Source organism: Dunckerocampus dactyliophorus, chromosome 7 (genome assembly GCF_027744805.1).
Source record: "Dunckerocampus dactyliophorus isolate RoL2022-P2 chromosome 7, RoL_Ddac_1.1, whole genome shotgun sequence".
Lineage (NCBI taxonomy): Eukaryota > Metazoa > Chordata > Actinopteri > Syngnathiformes > Syngnathidae > Dunckerocampus > Dunckerocampus dactyliophorus.
Genome location: NC_072825.1, coordinates 192,501 through 219,394, shown reverse-complemented (window position 1 = coordinate 219,394; position 26,894 = coordinate 192,501). Strand labels below are relative to the sequence as shown.

Genomic DNA, 26,894 nt, shown 5'->3' with positions numbered 1-26,894 from the left:
CATTTACTTTCTGCAAAGAAATGTTGATTAATGTGCACTGTCCCTTTTTAAAAATAAAGAATTTGAATTTGAATCACCATGACTTGTGGGACTTGTGGGGGACGCGTGTCACTCAACTGATTTGACAGGTGCAGGTGAGGACAAAGTGTCCTCTAAATGTCCTCAGATAGCACACATTTGGATTTCTTCTTGACTGGTGGACCGCATGTGGAAACACACCAGCACACAATTTTACACTTTTGGAACTATTAGGAGCCCCTTTCACACCGACTTGGGGTTAACTTAGGGTGAGGTTTGGGAATTGGGATTCGGGTTCGTATAAGGGTTGTGTTTGGGATTAGGATTAGGGTTAATGTTGGGATTAGGATTTGGGTTGGGTTTGGGATTAGGGTTGGGATTAGTGTAGGGCTGTAAAAGCTGTATTTTACTCATGGAAAACAATGGGGGAATGACATGAACTTTGACCCTGCCCTTTCCCTCGTGTTGCTGTTCTGTATAAGCAGCACCCACACAGAGGGAGGTGGCAGGGAAACACCATTTTTACGATACTTTGAGGCTTTGTTCCTGGCCTCGGTTCTGTAAAAGCAACACCATCACAGAATTCCTTTTCTGTATAAACGGCACCAATGGTGGAATGGGGGGTATGACATCAACCTGGCCACGCTGACTAATGAAGGCAGAATGTTCCCAACGTTGTCCCAAGTTGCTGTTGTGTATGAACAGCACCGCCACAGAACAGAGAGAAAAAAGCAGGATAGTTCCTGCTCGCTGTGCTGGATGAATGGAACCATCTCAGAATGAAGAGACAGCGTGGATCCTGGCCATGTTCCTGCCTCAGCTGTAACATCAGAAGCACCTTTCACACAGGCTGCACAGGACGTCGCACGCAGATGCTGCTCTGTACCAACAGCACCAACACCGAGTGAAGTTGAAGCAACAACTGTTGCTGTAAAAAGCCACCGTTTAACCTTTCTTCTATATAAAAGGCACCAAGAGGAATAGTGGGCTTCAGAGGAAGCATCAGATGCTGCTGTGGCGTTGCCTGGAAAAGTACAGTACAGTATGTCACCATACACGGCACTGACACAGCATGGCTCACGTGTTTACATTTCTCTCATTCTAATGATGTGATTGCAGCTGCCGTGTCTTTGTGTGAAAGTGCACACTTTCTTTGGCTTGTGTATGAAAAGCACTGGTGAAGAAACACTGGATCTGCTGTGTGTGACTTGATGGGTGTGGAAGAGGCTTTTTCTGTGAATCCCAGAAGTATTGGACTTGGAAATAAAGTCAGAAGTGACGTCTATGCGCACGTGAAACTAATTGCATCTTTTCATAGGAAGGTTACATGACCCAGTTGGGTGTGACCTCAAAGTACTAGATTTTATATACGTATACATCCAATACATTACCAACATACGGAAGCATCAGGGACACTGGTGCTTTTATTTTAGGGCAAGTGGGGTCATGCATTACTAAACCTGCAAGATGGCACTGTGGGCACAGGGGGTTCTGGCTGTTATGACACCCTCAAGATTTTCCCCCTAACTATGTAGGATCTCTCTAACGTCTAACTATGTACTATAATAGTCTCTAATGTCTAACTATTTAGTATCTTTGTGACAGAAGCCCGTTTCCGCCACTGACAGAAAAAAACATGTCAATGGTAAGTCATAATTATGAAATAAAAAGTCTAAATTATGAGATAACATAATTATGAGCAAAAAGAGGAAAATGGTTAATTATGAGATCAAAAGCCAAAATTACAAGATTTAAAGTCAGAATTATGAGATAAACGTCAAAATGATGCAATAAGTTAATTATGAGCTAAAGCATCATAATTACAAGATAACGAGTTAAAACTGTGATCTAAAAGTCATTAATTATGAGATAAGTCAAAAAAGGCCTAATTAGGAGATAAAAAAAGTTGCAATTACAAGCTAAAAAGTCCCAATTATGACGGGAAAAAGTCAGTGAGCGAAAAAGTCGGAATTATGGCATACGTAAGTTAAAAAAAAGTCATAATTAGGTGATAAAAAGTTACAATTATGAGCTACCAAGCCGTAATTATGAGGAAAAAAATGTCTCAATTACGAGATAAGTGAAAAAAAGTCGTAATCAGGAGCTAAAAAGTCCCAATGATGAGATACAAAGTGCGCATGTGCCGTCGTCTTCGCTGGGGTCTTGGTCACATGGCACTCGGCACGTGCAGTTTATTTCCACCTTAGTGAGGCAATGCAATAAACGGCTGTTGTTGACTCACAAAACCATTAGTGACACTTAGTGACCAATGTGGGATACTACATTCCCAAGTTGAATGCTGCTCTTATCGCCACTTTTATACTAGACAGCGCTTAAAAATAAGTACAGTTTGTTGACATATGCCTATACTTGGACTAAAACAGGCCATAGTCAAGCATGAAACAGATGAATGAATGAAAAGCCTGGGGCAGGTGAGGGGGCCATGTTACCATGATGACTTGTTTACCTTATGGGCTCAGGCTCGCTTTGGCAGCATCTCACACCCACATCCTGACTTGACAGGCAAATTAGCACGGAGAGGAAATAAACACGAGTCTTTGACCAGGTTCCTGCCGCCCCTCCCTGTCCTTTCCCAGAGTGTGAGCGAGCCACAAGGAAGAACCTGCGTGAGGAGGCTGTTAGCTGTTGAAAGATTTATTTGGACATAGAAAAGATGTCTTCCAATCTAACCTGAGTACAGTGAGGCTGCTACGGGGGCCTGGAGGGGTTGTCTTCCTTGTGTTGTCATTTCAGAAGAAGAAATGAGCGCAGGCGGGGAAGAAAAAGGAATGAGCAACAACATGCCTGCCATTGTTAGTCAACATCCATGTCACCTCTTGTGTGGTGCAGCTGTTAGCTTGGAGATATTTGGCCTTGTTGCCGCGGTGGCAGGCTGCTCTACAACACACGTGGAATATTCATTCCAATCAAACGCAACGATAGCCATGACTGCCTGGATGCTTTAATAGATGGGGTGCCTGAGTGGGCGCCATGAGAGCTGGTGGGTGGCAACAATCCCCGCTTAGTCTTTTGAGGCGCGCCCCCCTCCTGTCACCTTCAGCTCCATGTGACCCCGAAACAGAGCAAACTGCTCCCAAGGGTTGTTCCTGTGTGAGATACCTTCCTATCTTAATGTGTGCTTTGGAAAGTACGTGCCTGGTGGGATGTTTCACACAAATGCCCGACACTTCAAGTAGAGCGTTTTGTCCCCCGGCTGAGCTTTTGAGCAAAGGCCCGGCGTCGAGCCAGCGAGCTCTTTGGGTGCGCGTAAGCTGTCAAGCGTGTCTTCTTGTGGCATCTCATCCGCGTTACAAACCTGTCAGCAAGCACACTCAGAAGTTAAAGCAGCTAAAACACGGACAAGTCAAAGCATCAGCTAAGTCCAAACTCATGTTAATCATCATCATGTGGGCGGGGCAGAGACAAAAGGCTGACTTCATGAAATGAAATGAGAAACGTGGCGGTCCGAGATCGCGGGTGCTTGGTTGCCATGGCGCCCCTGGCGGTGGCGCATGTGCTCATGCACGTGTGGCGGTCAAAAGCTCAGCAACAGCCAGCCGGAGGAGGGATCGCCACTTGGAGGAGGATGCGGTCGCTGGCGTCATTCTTCACCAGTCCTTTTTTTTGTCCTGTCTCTTTCCGCTGGGTTAGGGAGGTGGGGGCGTTCCTTCACTGCGGCGGCGTCTCCCCGACCATCTCTATGCCGTGCTGCTGGAGCTGCGCTCTAAGCAGAGCGTTCTCGTTCTTCAGTTCCTCAATCTTGACAAAGACAACAGAACAGGCCTCGTTAGGGGATGTGAACACAAGTTTCTCTTTCCTGTGCCTTCTAAAGATACAAAAAGGTAAAAAGAGGCAGCTAATGAATGCAGGTAGGTAATGGGACGCACCTGTCCCGCCTATGAAAACACCTCCACAAAGCTCCAACAAGGTTTAGTGGATTTCCATCCATGCTGTGAGCGTGTGGTAACAGGTACGTTCATCATAACATGGAATACTTGGGAGTATTTTAGGGACTTGGATTTCACATAGAAACATAGAAATGAACGCTACACCTAGCGTCAAAAACAAAAACACAGCTCCTATATGTAGCGTTACTAGCGTTGCTAGCGTGTGGTGAAGCTAGTCGCTAGCCGACTAGTAGCTAGCCGCTGTGGTGTGGCGAGGTGTCACTACGCCAGTAAGGTAGTTCTTGGGTGTAACAATGTTACTTATGCTCCTTCAGCAGCAGACTGTTACACCCACGGTGTAAGAAGGAGAGGTTCCGCAGGTCCTTCATATCGACCGCTGTCAGGCTCTACAACACCTGTACCACTTGAACCATGTGTCACTATGTATTCTTTACTTGCGTATCTTGCTTGCTGCTATAACAAGTGAATTTCCCTGCTGTGGGATTAATGAAGTACAACACATACATACATACATACATAATAACAACAACAACAATGTGCTTCACATGCAGCTCACATGATGGACATTTTGGTTTTTTTCACAAGGCTTTATGGGTGGAATAGGTGCGTCCCATTTACGTTTGTACCTGTTTTTCTATGTTTATAAAAGAGAAAGACGTGTGTGTACATGTTTCACATAAGCACTGTGGATGATGTTTGTTTTGTTAAACTTTGCTGATTTGGTGGATTATTTGGAGGTGTTCATTTCTATGGTGATGCACGGTAACTGCAGGGATCTACAATGTGCACATGCATGAGCAGCCACGGCAGGCCCAGGGCCACCTCTTCCAAGCAAGCTAAAGGTGGGCTTTGTGCTTTATTTGATGCGAGGCGGTGGTTATGATCAATCACATTGATTGATGTTTCCACATTTTGTCTCCTGACAAGTCAATGTGGTTACTTCCATTGTGCACGGTGGTGGGAGCTATCATTACTAACTGGCGGGAGAAAGTTATTGCATTGCTTCACACGTAGTCCCTTCCTGTCCACCCACCGTGCCAATACTTTAGTCCACACAGTGCCAATGGAAGCTGTGGAATGCAGCCCCCACAAAGCCAATCTGATTATGGTATCATTAATGCTGCCTAGGCCCCCTCCCCCTTAGGTGCGTCATCAATTCACCCCCACCCCCCCATCCCACCTCCACAAAGCAGCCGAGAAAAACATGCAAACTTTTCAAAGAAGAGGTAGGAGGGGGCGATTCCTCGGGAGCAGATCAGCATGCACGTCGGCTGCAGGAGCGTTTTATTCTCGCCGTCTCTCGGAGCACCGAGTGCAGGTAGAGAAGTCTTTGATGGTTGGGAAGCTTGCGTGATGAGGAGCTACATGAGCTGAAAGCACTCTGGGATCCACTCGGAGAAGAAACACGAGTGGATTTCATGCTCCAGAGGTTTGAAGCAGGCTGGAGTGTTCTTGCAAGCAAACGTATATATTTAACCCCTTTCATCTTTGCACCGGTGTGCGTCTAATGGGGTCTGCACTTCTACCAGTTGCTATCATACTTGACATCCCTTGGAAAGGCCCCATGAACGTCACGTCACGTAAAGCAGGATGCAGACCAGATGGATGGATGGATGGATGGATGGATGCGGTGCATACCTGCTGCCTGCACAGCTCATTGTCCACCTGGATCCTCTCCACCTCCTTCAGACTCTCCTGTAGCCGCTGGTTGCTCTGCCTCAGCTCTCGGATGTAGTCGCAGGCTTTGGACAGGATGCCTCCTTTGCTCTGGAAGGATGGCAGTTGGAATTATGGTCAGCTACCTTCTGGGACTGGCCTACAAAGACAACTTACCGCTCCAGTCTTGGTGCTGTCCATGTTGCAATCAGGGATGATTTTGGACAGCGTCACGATCCAGTTGTTGATTTTGTCCCTCCGCCGCCGCTCAACTAAAAAGCAACAGGAAGAGGTCACCCCGGGCTACAAAAGCTCCTTTACTTGGAAGTCTTGCAGAAATCCTGCTGGGCTTTGACAGCTCCACAGCAGCCTCTAGTGGCCACGTAGACAACATGGCTGCTTGGAGACTTTCCCTGTCATCCTGTCAACATCACAAGGCCTAATTACCCACCTTCGTTATGTTGTGCTCTTCTCCTTTCATCCCGCGGCGTTCGAGGGCCGTCCATTTTCCTTCAGAGACAGAAACACACAACACCATTAAGCCCGCAGTGTGACACGCACCAATCACAGCTCATTAACAATCTTTCACGCCACGTCCCGTCTAATAACAGCCCTCCCCACCGGCTTGCTCCTTGGCTCCCCAGGACACCCCCACCTTGTGCTGTCCTGAAGGAAGGCCTCAAGTTGGGACGCTTCTGACGGGGAGATCCTTTTTGAACATTAGCTTGAGGTACATTCTGGGGGGGAGAACGCTGTTTTATCACAGTGTAAAAATGACAGTGGCGGCGGCGGACCAGATGCTGTCTCCCGGCTAATGAGACAACTGTCTCTTGTCTCCGTCTTCCTTTCGGTATTCACTTCATTAAGACATGGCAGGGAGGCTCACATCATTCATCACCTCTTTGCTATCCTTGCTGGTGCTGCTTCACACGTAGCGGGACATATTATGCAATCCTACCTTAAAAATATACCATGTACCTAATAAAGTGGTAAGTATATAGCATCCCATCACACACTGTACCTAATAAAGTGGGAAGTATATAGCATCCAATCACATGGTGTACCTAATAATGTGGTAAGTATATAGCATTCCATCACTATACCTAATAAAGTGGGAAGTATATAGCATCCCATCACACACTGTACCTAATAAAGTGGTAAGTATATAGCATCCCATCACACTGTGCCTAATAAAGTGGGAAGTATATAGCATCCCATCACGTGGTGTACCTAATAAAGTGGTCAGTATATAGCATCCCATTACGTGGTGTACCTAATAAAGTGGTTAGTATATAGCATCCCATTACGTGGTGTACCTAAAAGTGGTAAGTATATAGCATCCAATCACGTGGTGTACCTAATAAAGTAGTCAGTATATAGCATCTCATCACATACTGTACCTAATAAAGTGGCAGGTGTGTTTTGCAGTAGAACCTCCAAAGTGGTACAATTTAGAGTTTAACCACACATTTTCAGCTAGTTTGCTTTTTCTTTGGATTTTATTTTTTGTGACGTCACCACAGCGGTGTGAAAATAAGGAAATGTGTAACGATAACCATAGAGCCCGCAATGGAACATAGGTGAGGGTCTGGCCGCTCAGCACGATACGATGAATGAAATACAGTAAGAATTATTATGCACATTATTTTTATACTTTTTATTTGTAAAGAAAAAAAAACACTGCATTTAGTGCAATAGCTACAAAACGCCACTAGGTGCCAGTATTGCTGGTCAAACCAATATGAGTCAGTCTTCAAAGGAAGAGTGCTTCTGCTTTATTTGACTGGTGGAGGGGGGGTGAGCGCAGACTGCCCACATGTATGAATTTGTTGTACTCAACATGCAAATAGACTCTTGCTTCACTGCTTCCAGTTTCTAGTTCAGTCTGCACAGTACAGATCAATAATAGATATTATTATTAGTGTCCTGATGGGGGGGCGTGCCATATAGAAGAATAGAGAGCACTGGGCTCCATGAACATCTAAGGTGACTTTTACCTTCACTGAGGACGTGACCGTGAGATCAACCACCACCATCTTCACTCACGTCAACAATGAAGGTAGAAGTCACCTTAAATGTTCACTGATCCTTTTCAGTCATCATGTTATGCATTTTCAAGTAGTTTTATACATGTCAAAACTAGGATTAAAGATATTTCCGTGGTAACATTTTTGGCTTTCTGGAACAGATTACAGTGTTGGCCCCGGTCAGCATGTTTTTGGTTAACATCCTAAATGAATGCTAAAATGTTGCATGACAAAACTGTTGTATTTGTGCTGCTTGCTTTGTTTAGGCAGCCATCTTGGATCACGGACCCAAAGATGAAATCTCGTGATGATTAGTTAGTTTGGTTAGTCTCCTTCCTGATTGGCTGTCACCCGGGCGCTACTCAGCGGCACACAAGAGCCACAATTACCACCTTTATTACTTGAACTGTGGATGAACAAGTCAGCGGTAAGATGCATACGCCTTTTACAATAACCACTGTCCTAGCTTAACACGCTAGTTTGTAGTTCGCTAGTTTGACACTTGTTGACAAAGCCCATCACGCCCAGAACTCCATTTGGAAAATGTGCTTTTCACCATTGACTTGTTTCTTCATTTATCATTTCATCACTAATGGAAAAGTGTTGTCATTGCCTTAAGTTTTTGTTGTGTTACCTTGATTTCGGCTGCATTATTTCTTAATAATTGTCTCCCTTTGTGTTTATTTGGAATGGTTGCTAGACACAACGCTAACCAGTGGTACAACATGGCCTCTATAGAATGAATGCTACGTAATGTGATAGATTGAAATGCTAATGAATCTACGAACAGAACTAGAAAAGCACTCGGAGAGTGCAGACCTCCACCAAGCACCATAGTTACACCCCCCCCCCCCCCCCCCCACACACACACACACAAACACACCAAAATAATAATCCTACATTTCTTGGATAGTCTTTCATATTTTGTACAACCTGTTGGAAACTTGGCCTGTATTTTTTTCTGTGCTGACCATTTTTTCCTAGGATCAGACGGTGATCCGGATCACCCCCAAAATTGAATCAATTGAATCAAAATGTAATCAGGTCTTCCATATCCCATTTCCCACAATTCCTGAAAATGTGTTATTTGTAATCATTTTCTGCATGTAAACTAGAATTATTGTCTGTAAAACCTGTTTTGTGTTGAAAAATGCTGGGTGGATTGATTGCACTTGCATGATTTTCTATGGGAAAACTGTCTTGGTTAGAGTACGTTTTGATTTGAGTGGGCCCTTGTGGGGCTCACCAAGGTTCCACAGTAGAAACATTTCACTGGCTTAACGTGAACTCTTAAGGACTTACTGCAAAGGAGGAGTGTGATGATAACCATAGAAGCAGACTATGATAATGGGACAAATGCTTTTCAAGTCAGGGTTGGCACACCAATTCCGCCCACTCTTACTGTATTTAAGGCCTAGGCTACCAGCACTTGTTAGTTGCTGACGAAGCTCTTCGGATGAGGAGCGAAACGTTCGACACTTTCTTCACAGAAGTACAGATGACGTCTCAAGAAGCCTTTCCCTCGATTTTCAAGTCAGAACAAGTGAGAAGTCAACCGACATGGCGGAATGACTGTGTTCCATTTTGGAGGTTCATGTTCACCTTTGGAGGTGTTCTGTCACATTATGTCGCCACATTAAGCACCAGTGGGGGCAAAAGGGAAGTGTGATGATAACCACAGCACCAACAATGGCTCTAGTGTAAATAGACTTTCAGTACAGTGTTCTCTCGTTACATCACAGTTCACCTTTCACAGACTCGCTATTTTGTGGATTTAAGTGCAATTGTGCATGTTTTTGAACACCGTATGAACGTGCATTGTGTTGTGCGACCTTGGTGCTTATGTGTTATTGTATTTACTACTGCTGCCAGTAGAGGGTGTTGTATTACCTGCCTGCACCAGCATATTAGCAAACCACAGTAGACAATAGCAGGCTAAACATAGAGCCACAACAGTCCTTATTGGCTAAGGGAGAACTCTCCCATTGTCTTCTGCGTCCTGATTGGCTGTAGACCATTGTTAATCAATCTCCTTCCTGTTGTGGTCAATGGTCGCTAGCCACTGATCTGTACTAATACGTCTGGATAGACCATACGTCACACGCCGCTGTGCAAGCCGCTGAAGCCACAGAGACGCCATCTTACCACTCACGTCGTACGTAGCAGACTACATTGGCACAGCATACATAGTGTATAAAGCAGATGAAGAGGCTCGCAGAACATCTATATTTTACATTAAAAAGCGGGGGGATTCTCCCATTCCTTCAAGTAACACAACCTTCGTCCCTTTAAAACCATTTGATACGTTATTCTCTATCTTTTGGGTATATTAAATGTACTTTTTCCCCTTCCAATTCTTATTGCCTGTAGGACAAAATTCTACTGCCTGCACATTGCCTGCACCCTGGCTCAGCACTCCCCTATAGCAATGCATAGTTTTACACCTCTAGAAAGAGATTTTCATTTGAACTGCATATCCCATCCCTTTTTTCCACTAAAATCCATGGTCATGATCCTTTCCTTTTTATTCTCACTTTCATACAATTCACTATGCTCTCGTCTGTACAAAATATGAATCATAAAAGAGAATGACTTTGGATAAGTTTTAAAATCATTTAACATTTTGATGATTTTTTTTTGTTTGTGTTATGAAATAGAAATAACCTCTTTTCTGATATAGAAATATATTTGAACAAAAACCACAGGAATAATATGTAATATAATATGTAATAATATATAAACATTGTCTCCATATGGGGGTTCATTTGAAATTCGAGTAAACAAAAAAAAACGTATTTTTTTATATTTGCAAGCAACCGCAAATGATTTAGTAGTCTAGTGGCGGTTGTTTGTTTACATATCCCCTACACCCCCCCGTGTAAAGCCATTATGACTCAGGTATGGTATGATAGACAAAATTTTAAAAAATGATCATACCCAAGTCCTTATGACTAAACTCAAGCACACCTGTTGTGCGAGGTTAGTCTGAAGACTAACCTTGCATTTAGTGTGAGTGGGTAACAAACTAACAACACACTTAACAACTCACAAGTTCTCACATAAGTCATTGTCTGAGAAGTGTTTCTTGTGAGAGGTAATATGGCGGCCGCGTGGCTTCACAGGTCATTGACCAATGGTCTATCCAGATTTATTAGTACAGATCAGTGTCGCAAGCAGACTAGCTAACTGTGTGAGCTGCTTGCTAACCGCCAATAACAATAGAAGAAGCAGCTAACCGGCTAAATGAATCTTTGGTTCAAGGAGTAGGACGAGGAGGAGGAAAATATTTTGGGAACCTATTCCCCGTGAGTACACTCTTATTAATACCTAGAAAAGCCTATTTCCCGTTGCTTCTCCATCAAGCGTGTGTAAAGGGTGAGTAGTTTGGAAGTCGAGCAGGATTGTTTGTCTTTCCAGGTTGGGCTGCATTTGGTCACCAGCAGCAGAGAATGAAATCAGGTCCAAATGAGGAGAGACGGGAGCATGGCGACCTCATTTCTAATCCCTGATGGGAAAGTGTGCTGGCTAACAACAATGGATGAGGGTCAGCACTACAGACACCAACAGAATCACCGGGGATTGGTGAAGAGCAGGAGGAGGAGGAGGCAGGGTGTTGTGCTTCTCTCCGCCTGGGATCTAATTTGATTAGTTCATTTGCTGCAAACAGGAATGTGGTGGTGGCGTTGGGGGGGATGCTTAAACCTTGGTGTCACAGCGCCTCGCCTCGGCAGATAGGGTGGCAGGTTTTACTTCAACTTGCCTCAAATGTCAGTGATGATTCATTCGCAGTCAGCGCCAATCTCCACCAGCAATCAGGCAGCAACACACCAGCGCAAACACAACTCTTAGTTGCGTGCAGAGGAATGCATGCATGCGCTAGTACAAGCTAACGCTTCTACTCCTGAAGTGCTCCACACAAAAGGGTAAAAATGTGTGTAGACCACCACATGGTGACGCTGTTATTACACCCCAAAGTATGAGCACCTTAAGTCATGTCATTTCTCATACAGCTCTGCATGCGCTCTGCAAAAGCACCTGTTCAACTTAAAGGAAAATTGCACTCTTTTTAAATGTTGCCCATCATCCACAATACTTATGTCAAACATGAACACAATTTCTTTCCCTTTTCTGTGCGTTCTAACGAGAGAAAACAAGTTAGTATGAGCCAGCTAACAATGCACGTCATGGGAGGTACCTAACAGTGTTCCATTCACATAACTGACCTGTATATTAAGTAGCAGCTAACACAACAACTATATTTATCTGGCGGAATAACACAACGCCTCGCTAGCCGCTCGTCTCAGCATCACAACGCCTCAAGCCACTGCAATGGGACAGACAAAGAGTGGATACTACTGGCTCTCCATTTTGCTGCGAAGACTCAACAAGATGCTGCTTTGCTGTCAGCATTTTTGACCTGAGGACTAAAGCACAAGTCATCCCAATGAGAGCACACGTTGGAAGTGTTGTCGCTGTTTCTATGCTGCTGTTGTTGGTGGAAGTAGCGTTAGCTTCTATGGGCTATGTCAAATCAATGCACCTAGAAAGGAAGCTTCACTACTGTTTTAAATCATCAAAATACGGCAGATACTCAAGTATTGCACGTTATCATCAATGTACTTGTTCATGCATGATCACGCCATGGATATAAAACATTTTTAGAGGGATAGGTACCTCCCATCACGTGCATTGTTAGCTGGCTCATACTAACTTGTTTTCTCTCGTTAGAAGGCACAGAAAAGGGACAGAAATACTGTATGTGCTCATGTTTCACATAACGCTTGTGGATGATGGGCAAAATGGGGAAAAAAAAGTGCACTTTTCCTTTAAGAGTGTTTAGTCCAATCACCTCTAGGGGTGACTGGACTAAACAATCACATGTATGATTGTATGATTGTTAGCACATGTATGTCAAGTGCTAGCACATGTATGTCAAATTGGGATAAGATTGGTTGAAGAACATCAAGCTAAATGTCTTTGGGAAGGGACTGGGTGGCCATTCGTCATCAGGGTTGCCGGCCGTCCCTTCAAAAATGGAATCGACTTTCTTTCTAACGTGGTGAGGCTAACAGAAAGTGACAACAATGAGCATCTGTGTCCAAAAAAACACTGCTGGATGCGAGACGCCTTAAATGGGGCGATATCCACATGAGTCAGCGCTAACTCAATTTGACAATTGGTCATGTGCTCGTCCTGCAAAAGTGCGAAGGTAAGCAGCTTCCTCGGACGGGGACTGACTCTTAAAAGGAAAGGTGCACTTTTTTTGGAATTTTGGCTCATCAGCCATGATCCTGATGTGAAACATGAACACACGTCTTTCCCTTTTCTGTGCCTAGCATGAGGCAGCTAACAATGTACGTAATGGGACACACCCATTTCGACTATAAAGCCCTCTAAAAACAAGGCTTGATGGTTTTCTATACATGCAGTAACAGGTACATGGATGATAACATGGAATACTTCCTTCCTGGGGGTGCACTGATTTCACATAGCAACATATCAACAGGTCAGTTGGTCAGTGTGTCAAAAAAGTCACTTCATTGGGGGTGTCACCAGACACCCAACTCACGAGATGACGCACGAGATTGGGTCCACCAGGATGGGCCAAGATTTGAACATGAATTCAAACCAATTTGGCATCCTGGCTCCTTCGTGATATTCCCATGGCATTTCAAGTACATTGCCTTGCATTGCTCCTCATGAGACTCCCATGCTGCACTCTGTGTGTGTGTATGCTAGGGGCCCCGCCTCCTCCCAAAAGAGACAAAGCCGCTGTATGCCTGACAAGACGTCTATGTTGTTCTGTGGAACGCGCTAGGAAGCATCTAGGCACATGCACAGGAAGTACAGCATACATTTATTGTGTGATTCATTCATTCATGTATTTGTTGCTTGAGAAATCTTGTCATATTTCAATCTTGTGACACCCCTAGTGGTCATGTTTCACATAAGGATTGTGGGTGATGGGCAATTTTTTTTTTTTAAGTTTCTTTGGGGGGGGACAAATGTGAGTTAATAGGATGTATTTGCTGCGTAGGTAACAGCCAATGAAAGAAAGGTGTGCGATGGAAGCAGCATTATGGTGGAATTGGCCCTAAGTTGCTTTTCAAGATTCAAGAGATTCAAGATTCAAGAGAGTTTTATTGTCATGTGCATGGTAAAACAGCAGTTATACCATGCAATGAAAATCTTATTCTGTTCATTCTCCCAAGAAAAGAAAGAAAACAAATGAAAGAATAAGAACATAAGAAACATAAACACATAAACATATATACCAATAAATTAAGCAACAACAACAGACGAGACATTAATACAGTAAATAATACAAATAAATAAATAAATAAAGTGCTATGAGTGTGTGCGTTTTATGGACGTACGCCCCCCCTTACACCCTGTAATAACATATGAGGACGGATGTAAAAATAACAGAAACCCCTTTGCTGTGGTCTTGACATCTACTCTGGCGTCCCAGCAGGGTAATGACTTTATTGGGGAGGCCATGCTCCAATAAAGGTTACTGCGGCCATAAATGGAGCATTGTTGTTGCTTTTAAAGGCAGTTACTTTGCCTGTTTAGTTTTCAGAGAGGCTTTGTTGCCCATGCCATACTCACGCAGGAAAGGGCTGTGTGCGCGGGGCGATGCTTCGCGTGGCGCCTGTCTGAATGACATCGGGAGGGGTCATCATCACGTAGAACTGGCCTGTGGAGGGCATGGCAGTCATCAGTCAGTGAAATCACCACTGTCTGCTCACACTTTCAGTGCTGCCACGATCACAGCGTGCACACCAGCCATGGCAGCCCCGTCAAAGCATCAAAGGTGACCAGGATCTTTTTATGAGGTGCGTCGGTGTCATCGTGACAACGCCACAGGAGTTGGCGCATTTGCGTTGCTCGTATCAACGGGCAACCAGCAAAGGTTGGTGGGATGCAGACCAACTGAAAACAGGAAGCTGCCCTTCAAATCTATCACGCCCTGCCCACAAATGACTTTTCCTGATATAAGATAACATTTCAGGAAATAAAAATTTATAATAAGACGTCATTCATTCTCTTTCTCAGAACAAGCGTGTGAGGATGTCAAACAGCAAGGATGTGAGGATGAAATGAAAAGCTATCCAATATATCTAACACTAACTAACAACCCATTCATTTTACTTTTACCATAAAAACAAGCAGCAGGCTAAGAGCGGCCCCTGGGCTGCACTTTGGGAAATTATGTGATAAAAAGTCATTATTATGAGATAAAACATCATAACTATGAAATAAAAAGTGGAAATGATGAGATACTGTAGAAAGTGCATGTGCTGAGTGCCATGTGGCAAAGGTTCCAGCGAAGAAGGCAGCACATGTGCACTTTGTACTGTATCTCATCATTGCGACTTTTTATCTCACAATCATGACTTTTTAACTCATAATCACAACTTTTTATCTCATAATGACTCTCATAATCATGACATTTTATCCCATAATCATGACTTTTTAACTCATAATTATGACTTTGTCTCATAGTGATAACTTTATCTCATAATGTCGACTTTATCTCATGATCATGACTTTTTATCTCATGATGACTTTTTATCCCATAATCAATACTTTTTATCTCATAATGATGACTTAGCATCGCCATTGCTTTTTCGCCCTTCAATATGGTGTTGTCCCTTTGACTGCTTTAATTATTTGATTATTTCTAGTTGTTCTTGCATGACTAAAGCATCTATCCATGAAGTCTACTACGCTCTCTTATTCTTTTCTTTCCCTATTATGAGTTGATTGCTGAGACTTGGGGACATGAAATCAACTCCTTTTGGGATATGTTGACTTGTGCAAGTGCAAACATGTCATCTACCTGAATGTAGCTTTGGTGAGCGTGTTGCAAATGAACTAAGCCATCACCATGGCGACAAGCTTTAGGCCTACGGCAGGAAGAAGTGAGCAGGTGATGTCACCACCAACCTCCACAACGACAACAACATTGAGGAAGCGACGCTGTGAGGACATGTGACACCAAGTAAGTCCACGTGCTCAGCAGTCCCCTCGCTGTTTTACTCACTTGGAGGAGAAAAGAGGAAACGCACCACAGCGTGTGTGGCAAATGATCAATGTATGCTAACCTAGGGTGCGCTTTTAAGCTCACGGTTTGGTTCATTTTGGGTACAGTCAGGGAAGAAAAAGCACAACATAAAAGTATAAATCAGTTTTAAAATGAAGCAAACTTAACCATAATAAATAACAATAACACCCCCACACAGGATCAAGGGACCTTGATTGGAGAGCTTGCTGCTTCTTTCATTATCATTGTTATTTCTTGTTATGTACCAAATTGGGAAAAGCTCAATAAACAACCCAAAAAATTGCTAAGAAATCATTCTGAAAACATAATAGTTGAAGTATCAGCATGCCGACAAGTGCAATAGTAAGCCAATAATGCATGTGAATGATTTCTATACTAAAGTCAAGTTCCATATTGGTTGGTATGAGCCTAGGACGGTGGAACCTTGGTAAGCGTATTTTTCAGTTTATGTCAAATATGGATGCAAAATGTTGCCTCAGTTGACATACACTGCCCTGCTAGCATACAATATGGCGTACGTTGTGTTATGAATACACTTCCCGAGTCCAACTTACCACAGAACGTCCCTGTTAGCATCGTGCTGGCATGCAAAACGTCACAATGATCAGACAGGGAAGTCATAACTATGAGATAAAACGTGGAAATTAGTAAATAAAATGTCACAATTTTGAGTAAAGAGTCAGAATTATGAGACAAAAAGTGGAAATTATGAGATAAAAAGTCAACCTTTTGAGATAAAAAGTCAGAATTATAAGACAGGAAACTCATGAGATAAAAAGTGGAAATTATGACATAAAATCAAAGTTTGGGATAGAAAGTCCTAATTATGAGCATGTGCCCCAGTTAGTGTTTTTTCAGCCAAAGAGGCAGGCTCTGTTTGCATCCATTTCCCATTGAGTGTACAATATGGCGTGCAGCGTGTTATAAAAAGTTAATGTCCTCATGTTGAGACTGACTAATTCAACTTCCTTTTTTCCATTTGGAAGTCTTCTGCTGCTTTGTGTTGAATCCTACAGTATTTTGGCTGTGATAAGATTTTATGTTCATGATACCCTGTGTAGAGTGTATCAATGCACTTATTGCTTATATTGGCCTATTTATCAGGTACTGTCTTTTTTCAGCCCCCAATTTTGGTATCGGCCCCAAACATTCCATATTGCTTGGGCTCATTTCTTAGCTACTTTGGGTCGGCTGTGTACAAGTCGCTCATCCATCCCATCACGTCGCACGCATCAGGGGAATAACATTCATGTTGCATCACACGCATGGCAGGCAGAGACGACACATCTACGGCATTGTCATCTTGCATCAGGTGACGTGACACCCGCCAAACGGGGCCACGCTTCAGCCCAAATTGGGCATGAGAGTCGGACTCACCTCCCGCCTGCGTGAGCGTGGGGTCAGCGGCGGTGGCCTGCACGGACACGGTGCCATCGCTCACCGCCGTGGCAGGGAAGTAGGTAAAGCGCGCCTCTCCGCCTCCTCCTCCTCCCACCGCCTCCCCCGCTGGGCTTCCTCCATTACTGAAAGGGTTTTGGATCACAGCCTGTGACAGATAAAAGACAGACAGAGCGGAGAGCTTGAGCAGTCAGAGCAGGTAAAAGGTACGCCTCGCTCTCTTGTCAGACCAAATACAACACTCGCACAAGACCCCCGCCCCACCCCCAGCGTGGCAAAGTGCTGTTTGACAGCTGCGATAAAGTGGAGTGACAAGAAGCGACGACGAGCACAGCTAAAGCAAGCACTGCAAAAAAAGACAGCCACACACTTTCAAGGTAAAATGGAAGTGAAAGTGCAAACAGGAACTCCTGTATGCATTCCCCAACCAGTAGAACCAGAAACTTCATCCTTGGCAGACAAACATTTGACCTCATGTGCCGCTTTGCAAAGTTGACAAGTGATTACAAAGGGTGGAGTTCCTTCCTGGAGGTGTACTAACAACTCAAAGTCTGCACCGCAGTGACAGATGGAGTTTGTTTTTGTTGACACAAGAGGCAGGAATAAAAAGTGTCCTTCACGTCAAGTCGCAATCTCATGGATTCAATAGGGCACTTGTATCAAAACACACAATAAAAGAGATAACACTGCTGGCTTCGGTATTGTTGTTGTTTGACTCCTCGTGTCAAATACTCCAATTAGTCCTAGCATGATGCAGTGCAAACCACAATAATAGTGTGCCTGACGGGAGCACGAGACAACAATGCCACCTAAGGGCAGAAAAAGCCACTACAGTTAGCCCTCGCTATATCAGGGTTTTTCAAAACATTATTCATTCATAAATGGTGGCTGTTTGGTGGTTGGCTTTGGAAAAATACAGAAAGACAAGTTATATGTATGGTCACTAGGCATCAGTAGTGTTATTAAATGAGAGACTGGATACTCAACCAGCAGAGCCCAGCACGGCATGGCCGAGATGGAGTGAAAAAAAGGTTATTCTCTCATTCTGTGCAGAAGTGGTAAGTTTTTGGCTTCTTTGTCTTGTTCCACACTCTGTTTCAAAGACTTTCTTAAGTTTAGAATAAGTAAATTGGAGAGGCTAACAAGTTAGCTCGCTAGATTGTTATGCTAGCGGCAGTTCTCTGTTATCTCCCTGCAGTGATGCCGTAGCCTGCGCAATGTGACATAAACAAAGAATAGGAGTGCAAAGTTGACTGTAGGGGTGTTATTTCATGTCTCCAGGGCTATAATAATGTTGAAACTCGTATTTAGAAAGTCAAACAGGTTTTCTACGCTGTAACTATGAAAATATTCCGTTTATTCATATTGAATCCTACTTGGTGGAAATGGACTTATCGTGGAGCCAATTAACCGTCAGAAACGAGGGAGACTGACCTTCCGTAGTAGTTCTGAAGTGGTTCCCTTGCACCCATCTGCAGTTGGGTACTGTTCCGAAAAGGCTGAGTGCTTGTTATGAAAATGTCCTTCAAGGTTACATCTTGTGTTTGCCAACACATCAAGCACATGGTTTGTTGTCCATTCACAATGAAACTCTCTTATGACATTTTTCTTTTTAGAGACGAAATCATAGTTATGGATCGCTTACCACAAGGGTAGCACACTCAAGACGTCTTTTTCGTGTGTCATTATCACACTGTCATTATCCCCCTTCCCTTGCTCATCCAATCAGCAGTCAGAATGCACTGTAGATGCATTCACGGACAGTCCAATATTTCACACTCTCAGTTCCTCCGCTTAAAAATTTTTTTAAAAATCACAGAACTCAGCGAGGGAGCTGCAACGTGGGGGCAGATTGCCGACCGCTGGTCTGGGGTGTAATAAAAGTGGATCCAAACAGTACGCTTCAGATGAATGGACTAAGAAAAGAAAGGTTAGTTGCAGCCCTAGTTTGGTGGAAATTAAAGATGGAATGACTGTTTTGTTTTCATTATTCTGAACACGTATGCCATTATGGCAGCATATCATTTCCAGGAGATTATAGCTACCTCATTTTTTGGGTGGGGAGGTGCATGTGACACTATGCACAGACTGAAAATGCAAGAAAATGAAAAACATGAAAACATATACCTGTGCGACAGCCTGAGGAGTGCCGCTGAAGGCAGCCGTGGACACGACACTGACCGCCCCTCCGCCATCATCCCGTCCCTCCAGGTTCTGGTCAGTAACCTGGACGACGCGGTACGTCACCTGCAAGGTGGAAAGACACAGCGATAATGAGAAGAAGCCACTGTGCTGCTACGTGGGCCGCACGCGTACCTGGCTGGTGGACTTGTTGATCATATCTAAAGGTTGGCTGGATGTGAGTCCCTAGCAACTGCAGCGCACGCGTCCACCCATCCCTCGCAAAACGCTTACACTTCACAATGTCCTGATTGGATTGCCCAAAACAAGAAAAGTGGCCTTGTTTGTACCAGGAGTCTCAATTTGAAGGCCTGCATCATGTGACTCTCCTCCTGACTGACATGTGACAGCAGCCTCGTGCCAATGCCGGCCCCGCGCCTCAATCACATGATTGCTCACGCTCTCCTTGTTGAGGCCAAAACGAGCCACACGGATGAGTGGACTTGCTGAGGCGGGTGATGGTATGAAACATCCCAACCGGGATAAAACAACTTCACTTTTCGAGATGACCACAGGAAGGTCGACAAGAAAGTCGGTCATGGGATGAGAGAGGAGGGAAATAAAGCACGCCAACGCCTTCAGGCCATAGCAAGCCAGCTAGACACTCAAATGAATCCAGACAAAACATCAAAGAAAAGTAAACATATACTCAAAGAACCTGCAGGTGGAAGTACTTGCTCAAATAATAATAATACGCCCGCTAGCAGCACACTAAAGGTGTCCCCAATGTGGCACGCATGTCATTTTTACTGGCAAATGTTTCTATCTTTCTAAAATAGCATGAATTCATTATTAATGAGACATATTAGACTAACTTGCTTTGTCAGCTTCACAGATAGCTTAGCATATACGGACATACTTTTAGCATCTTTTTTCACAAAAGCGCCCCCCGAACCCAAAGTGTCCATTCAGACAAGTGGCTAGATCTGTCGCTAACTGTTTTTGGTTTTAAAAAAAAAGAGTATCTAGAGGGGTCTGAATACTCAAACTCCCCAAGATGGCAACCCTGCTGCTACATCTTCTTATTCCCTGGCAGCATATGAGGTGTGTTAAGAAGCAGACATACAATGCATAGCGCCGCCTACTGTACAGAGTTGTAACAACAAACTCCATTCACAGACAGTCCCATTATAATGCGTTTATCAGGCAGCACCAGATCAATTGAAAGAAGTGTATGTAGGGGAGACATGGTCCTTTTAACAATTTGTACATGTCTTTTTCAGTAATACATTTGACATATGTATTCTAGGTTATAAGTAGGGTTCATTACACATTTTCACACCAAAAAAATAATATTTTACGTACTGAGATTTTAAGCCCAATGTGTTAAAACTGGGGCTGTCATAATAGCACGCTGATGGCGGTAACTCATTTATTTCATTATTTACGTTACATTTCTTAGTGTCATTAACAAATGCGCACCTCTTCAAGCCACCCCTCTCTGTTATGATGGCAGACGGGGGCACAATCGCATCCTCACAGAGTCTGAGGCTGTTTTACAACTTTATTCTGCCCTTAACACATCAACAGCAGTGCAATTCCAACACCGTATACCCGTATGTAGCTCCAGCTCGCTAACATGTCTCTCGTCCTCCTCGGAACCACACTTCCTCATTGTCACTAGATGCATTCACTGACACTCTGAAAATCACAACAAGGTTTTCATAATGCATGTACTGGTCTAAACAAACAGAAAGACAACAACAGTAAGTGGATATTCTTATCACTCACTAGCGCAACTCCTCCTATGCATTTAAGTGTGCTTGGAAATCCCACACAATACAATCTACTCCCAAAATACACTCCTGATCAAAATCTTAAGACCAGTTGAAAAATGTCTAGAATGATCATTTTGCACATTTGTATCTTAACGAGGTTTTAAGTAGAGCTATAACATGCAAAAACAAGAAGGCTGTTTATCAGCTGATCAAAAGTTTAAGACCATCGCTCAAAAAATAACAAAAAAAACTCTCCAAAACATGTTGTCAGTAGGACTCAGTAATGAGCAGCTCCACCGTTCTTGTTCATCACAAAATGGCTTTGGGCATGCTTGATGCCAGTGTTTCCAAGAGGCTAGTGGGAACATTGCTCCAAGTGGTGAAGATGGCTTCACCAAGGGCATCAACTGTCTGGAACTGATGGCCATTTTTAGAAACTTCCCTTGCCATCCATCCCCAAATGTTCTCTATGGGATTTAAATGAGGGGAACATGCAGGATGGTCCAAAGGAGTGATGTTATTCTCCCTGAAGAAGTCCTTGGTCAAGCAAGCATTGTGAACAGCAGCGTTGTCCTGTTGAAGAACCCAGCTGTTAACACGCAGACGAGGGCCCTCGGTCATTAGGGATGCCCGCCCCAACATCTGCATCCGTTTGACAACCCCGCACCACCTGAAGCTCCGGTGTTTCACTGAATGAAAAAGCACCTCGGATCATGATGGACCCCCCCCCACTGTGCCGGGTGGGATCTCCTTGTCATGCCAGTAACGTTGGAAGCCATCTGGACCGTCAAGGTTACATTTGTTCTCATTAGAGAATAAAACTTTTCCACCTTTCAATGTCCCATGTTTGATGCTCCCTGGCAAAGTCTAAACAGGCAGCTTTGTGGCGTTTTTTAAAATCCTTTTTCGCAGGTTATTGCACTGCAGTCGGCACCAGTGAGGGCCTTCATGTGGGTGGAAGACCGCCCTGTGTCTTGATGGACAGCCAATGGGATCCCTCCGGCTCAGTGCAGGTGTGACTTTTTTGTTCCATAATGCTCAGGATCTTTCCAAAACTTAGAATGACTGATTTCCTGCTCCCAACCTCTGCAGCCATGGAACGCTGCGAGAGGCCTTGCTATGCAGCTCCACAATCCCACCACGTTGAAAAAGAGAAAGCTTCTTAGCTTTACCATGAGGAGGGCATGACAGTGGGAATGATGACACTACATCAACATTTGGAGCACATTTGGGCTTTTACAGCCTGTGGTCTTAAACTTTTGATCAGCTGATAAACAGCCTATTTCAGTTGAATTGTTGTTTTCAATAAATTACTTTTTCAAAGTGCTTTTTGTCTCACCCCCCCTTCTTGTTTTTGCAGATTGTAGCTCTACTTAAAACCTCATTAAGATCCAAATGTGCAACATGATCATTCTAGACATTTTTCAACTGGTCTTAAGATTTGGATCAGGAGTGCATTTCCAATCCACTATTAAAAAGGGATTGTCCTTAAACACCTCACGGCTCATAATAACACGGTTAAAGTGTGATTCTAATGTTGTGCTCCTGTTAAAGAGGCTGGTGTTTTACATTTTCAGACATGTGTCGTCTCTTTTAGTATGACTTTCATTTTCAGTTCAGTTGGAGCTGTTCATACATGCTAACATATCATGACATTTACCTTCTCTCCATGAAATACACTCAACAAGGCATTTGAAAACTGATTAATTTGCTAAAAGTGTTTAATCATTTGACAGCCCTAGTTAAAACATCATGTCAAAATGAGCAATAACCGTACAGTTCCATACATGCTGCCAGATCAAGTTTTTAAAGTGAGGAATCACCAAAGCAGGCAACACTCGGGTGTCATCAGACATCCAAGTCACCAGACCAGACGACACACGAGAACGAGATGAGACAAGGCAACATTTATTTAAAGAAAAGTACAATAAAAAAATATGACTGGACAAACAAACGTTTATTTAAGTGAGTCACAAAGCCATGCAGGGCCGTTTTGAAATGTTTATTGTCCCACAAACTGACGCTAAACGATATTATTTCCTACATTTTAGACCAAAGAGAACACTGTTGTGATAATATACAATAAGTAGGGGTGCCACATGATCTCGCAAGATTAAAACGTGACAAGATTTCTCGTTCAGTCTCATGGCCACTAGGCCTAGGATCATAATAAATCAAGTGGATAACACGTATATCATTGATAATATAATACCACGTGCATGCGTGTCAGGCAGGAAGAGGGTTCACTCTGCATTGCTTTCAGCACCTTGGCACGTTTGTTCCATAGAACAACGGCATGAACGGAGTGAGCCCTGTTGTCAGCCATACAATGGGCCTCATTCACGAACATCTTCTTAAAAGTCTTCTTAAGAACTGTACTTAAGAAGGCGCGGGTTGGAAACTGCGCCACATTCACGACACGTTCTTAAGTAGGGATAATCGTTCGCACTGGGGTTCTTAGGTTGATGAATGCTAACGGCGATGCACGTGCATGTGAGCCCTAATTTGCAGAGGTCACCGCCTATTATTTCCTATATAAGGTAAAAAATGTGCCGTGCGCAACAGGCAGCTGGAGGCGGAGATGGCAACGCGCAAGGGCAAGACTGAGAAGCAGCTGGACAACAAACAGAAGAAAAACTTCAATTCTACTGAAATAAAGGTGCTTTTACAAGGAGTGACCGAACACAAGACCACCTTATTTTCAAGTGTATCCACCGGTCATCAGGCCATCCAAAACGAGTCGGCATGGAGCACCATTGCAGGAAACATAAATGCCATTCCATGGAGAAACGCATCACCGCAGAGGTTAAAAAGAAGTGTTTTGACTTAAAATAGACTCAAAAAAAAGATTAGACTGCACCGGAGGGATCTGGAGGAAACGGGAGGTGGGCCATCAATCAGAAACCAAACCATTTCAGAAAATCTAGAAAATATTTACACAATCATGATGGAAAAATAAAGTCAAAATACATAGTTTGTGTGTGACAATTTATTTTTTCTGTGGTTACATTTGATTAGACGCTGCCTAATTAATTCAGCAGCCCCGTGCTCTGGCTCAAGACGTGGCTGGGGGCGCATGTCGTTATCTGGGGGTGCTACGTGCGCAATAGGCACACCACGTTTCATTGCGATGTTATTCTGATGATCCTGCACACCTGCAAGAACAGAGAGGGAAGCCTGAAGCCTGAAGCCTGAAGTGGGACATCAAATATTCGTGGCTTTCAGCAAATAATGGTCCCTTTACATTCTCTCTCTGTGCAGCGCATGTCCAGACAGGTACTTTTTTTTTTTTGATGAATTGGGATTTGAATATATATTTACCCATGGAGTATATTTTAGTTGTTTTGATGATAAATCATTGTTGGGATACTTTATTTGCACTACATTTTTTGGGATCAGGTTGCAAAATCCATCATGAGGGCGATTGCACATTGAAAGTGCAAGCTTTGCTTGTGCGTAAGAGTCCTCCTGAGCGTTTGTAGAATTTGTTCTTAGATCTAAGAACTGAGTTAAGACACGTTTCGTGAATGCCAAAAATCTTCATAAGAAGGCTTTAAGAACACATTTGTGCGTAAGAACGTTTCGTGAATGAGGCCCAATCTCTTGGGTGGAGGCGGGGCTCCAAGCTCCATGCTACATATACTCCATACATGATAGCATGCACACACAGAGTGCATAAGAGTGCAACAAGTAGACATTAAATTGGTAAATTGCAATATATTGTCATATTTTTGGTATTTTTTCAGTGTACTTTTCATAAAAGCAATGTTAAAATCTTGGCCCGTCTCGTAGGCCTCTAGTGTCTCGTGACACCCCTAATAAATTATAATAATGCAACATTTCCTTTAATATGTCATCTTTCACTCATGATGTGACAGAAGAGTTTCAGCTAAAATGAAAGGAAAGGTGTACAAAACTGTGGTTAGACCAGCGATGTTTGGTCTAGAGACAGTGTCAATGAGGAAAAGACAGGAGACAGAGCTGGAGGTGGCAGAGATGAAGATGCTGAGGTTCTCTGTGGGAGTGACCAGGAAGGATAGGATCAGGAATGAGTACATCAGAGGGACAGCACATGTTAGAGGTTTTGGAGATAAAGTCAGAGAGTACAGACTGAGATGGTTTGGACATGTCCAGAGGAGAGATAGGGAATATACAGTATAGGTAGAACGATGCTGAGTTTGGAACTGCCAGGCAGGAGGCCTAGAGGAAGACCAAAGAGGAGGTTTATGGATGTAGTGAAAGAGGACATGAAGGTAGTTGGTGTGAGAGAAGAGGATGCAGAAGACAGGGTTAGATGGAGGCAATTGATTCGCTGTGGCGATCCCTGAAGGGAAAAGCCCAAAGGAAAAGAAGAAGTCGTCATCTTTCACTCAGTAAACTGGTGGAATGTGACATGTATTTTCTCAAAGGTACTGTCTGTTATCTAAATTCTGCAATGAGCCACATTCCTCAGATGGCCCCTGAGCCACACTTTGGACACCCCTGTGTGCTGCCAGGAGAAGAAGGGGTGTGCGTTTCACAATCAGAGGTGGAGATCCTGCACAGCGGATAAATCACCTTTGTGGACCGCTTGTGTTTAATTCCAGAATAAATGCATGATGCGAGAAACACTTCCTGCCTTTCCCTTTGAATGCGCACCCCTACTTGCTAAATATAGCGACCATGCTGCTATTGTCAACACGGATGTCCTCTACATATGAGGTGTGTTATGTGGGTCAGGAGAAGAGTATAGAGCAGTGGGAGCCACCTGCTGTGGCCGCCATGGTGCACTGTAGTCAGACACCTGCTATGAGCAGACCCGGTGCTGTTTAAGGATGCCAACTAATGCCAATTAATGGTAACGGTGATTAATGGTGCAGACAAGTCCCAACATCTATGTGTTTTGATGTACTTCAGCTTCTGCTTGGATGGTAACACGCACTGCTATGGATAAACATCCACACGTCACCAAGGTACAGTAGGTTGGATTGCAAGGTTGAAAGTGTGCATAAAGCACTTCATGTGCGCACTTCCACATTACTGTACTGTCATTCACAGTAATGATTATGCCATTCTTATGGATGCCCTTTTCTCACCATACAGCTTTTCACCAAACCACAAATGTTTTCATGACAGGAGACTTTGTGCCACCCCTTGGTGAGGCAGCTAAAGACTAGATCAGGTCTATTCAGCTTCTGGCCTGCATGTTAAATGGAGCCCATGAATGACATCACACTGGCTCACCAATTCACTTTCAAAACGCTGCAGTTTTTGCAATTGGTGTGTAAAGACAGCAGTAGTGAACTTCTTTTTGCACTTGTGTGACAGTTACAAATGTTTCATGATTATGAGATGGGAACATTTCTTGGAAGACTGGTGTGTGTTGGACCGCACAGGTTCCGCTGTCGGGACTTACCTGTCCGCCCTCGGTGCGGAACTGGTATTGTATGTTGTGATCCCCAAACGCTGCGGCCTGCTGCACGCTGGCTATGGTGACGGCTGTCTGCTCGTCGGTTCCGTCTGAAGAACCCCAAGAGACATTTTTCTCAGTTAGAAAGACACACACTCCTCATCCAAATGTTAAGGCCAGCAGAAAGATGCCAAGAATGCACATGCACATGCACTGTTGGAAGTTCTAAGTAGAGCTTCAGAGTCACACAACAAATCTTTTGAGTAAGCGATTAATTGTTAACAAGCATTAAAGTGAAAACAAGATCAAAAGTTCAAGACCATCACTCAAAAAACCCAGAAACCCCCTAAAATAGGAGTGAAATGTCTAAAAAGGAGTGAGTAATGAGTAGCTGTGCCATTCTGGTTGGCTTTAGGCATGCGTGATGCCAGTGTTTCCTGGAGGCTGGTGGCAATGTTGCTCCAGGTGCTGAAGATGGCTTCACTGTCTGGAACTCAAGTCCATTTTTGTAAATCCATCCCCAAATGT

The 26,894-nt window shown here is 43.9% G+C and overlaps 1 protein-coding gene across 1 annotated transcript in view; it reads right to left on the bottom strand.

Moving 5' to 3' along the window:
- Positions 1-877: 877 nt before the first annotated feature.
- LOC129185015 (upstream stimulatory factor 2) overlaps positions 878-26,894 on the bottom strand; it is a 34,501-nt gene continuing 8,484 nt past the window's right edge. Inside the window, 9 exon segments of the mRNA XM_054781645.1 lie at positions 878-2,641; positions 2,710-3,777; positions 5,565-5,693; positions 5,760-5,854; positions 6,034-6,092; positions 14,222-14,309; positions 17,058-17,226; positions 19,206-19,325; positions 26,373-26,476. Of these exon segments, the coding sequence (XP_054637620.1) occupies positions 3,688-3,777; positions 5,565-5,693; positions 5,760-5,854; positions 6,034-6,092; positions 14,222-14,309; positions 17,058-17,226; positions 19,206-19,325; positions 26,373-26,476 (854 nt within the window). The 3' untranslated portion in view covers positions 878-2,641; positions 2,710-3,687.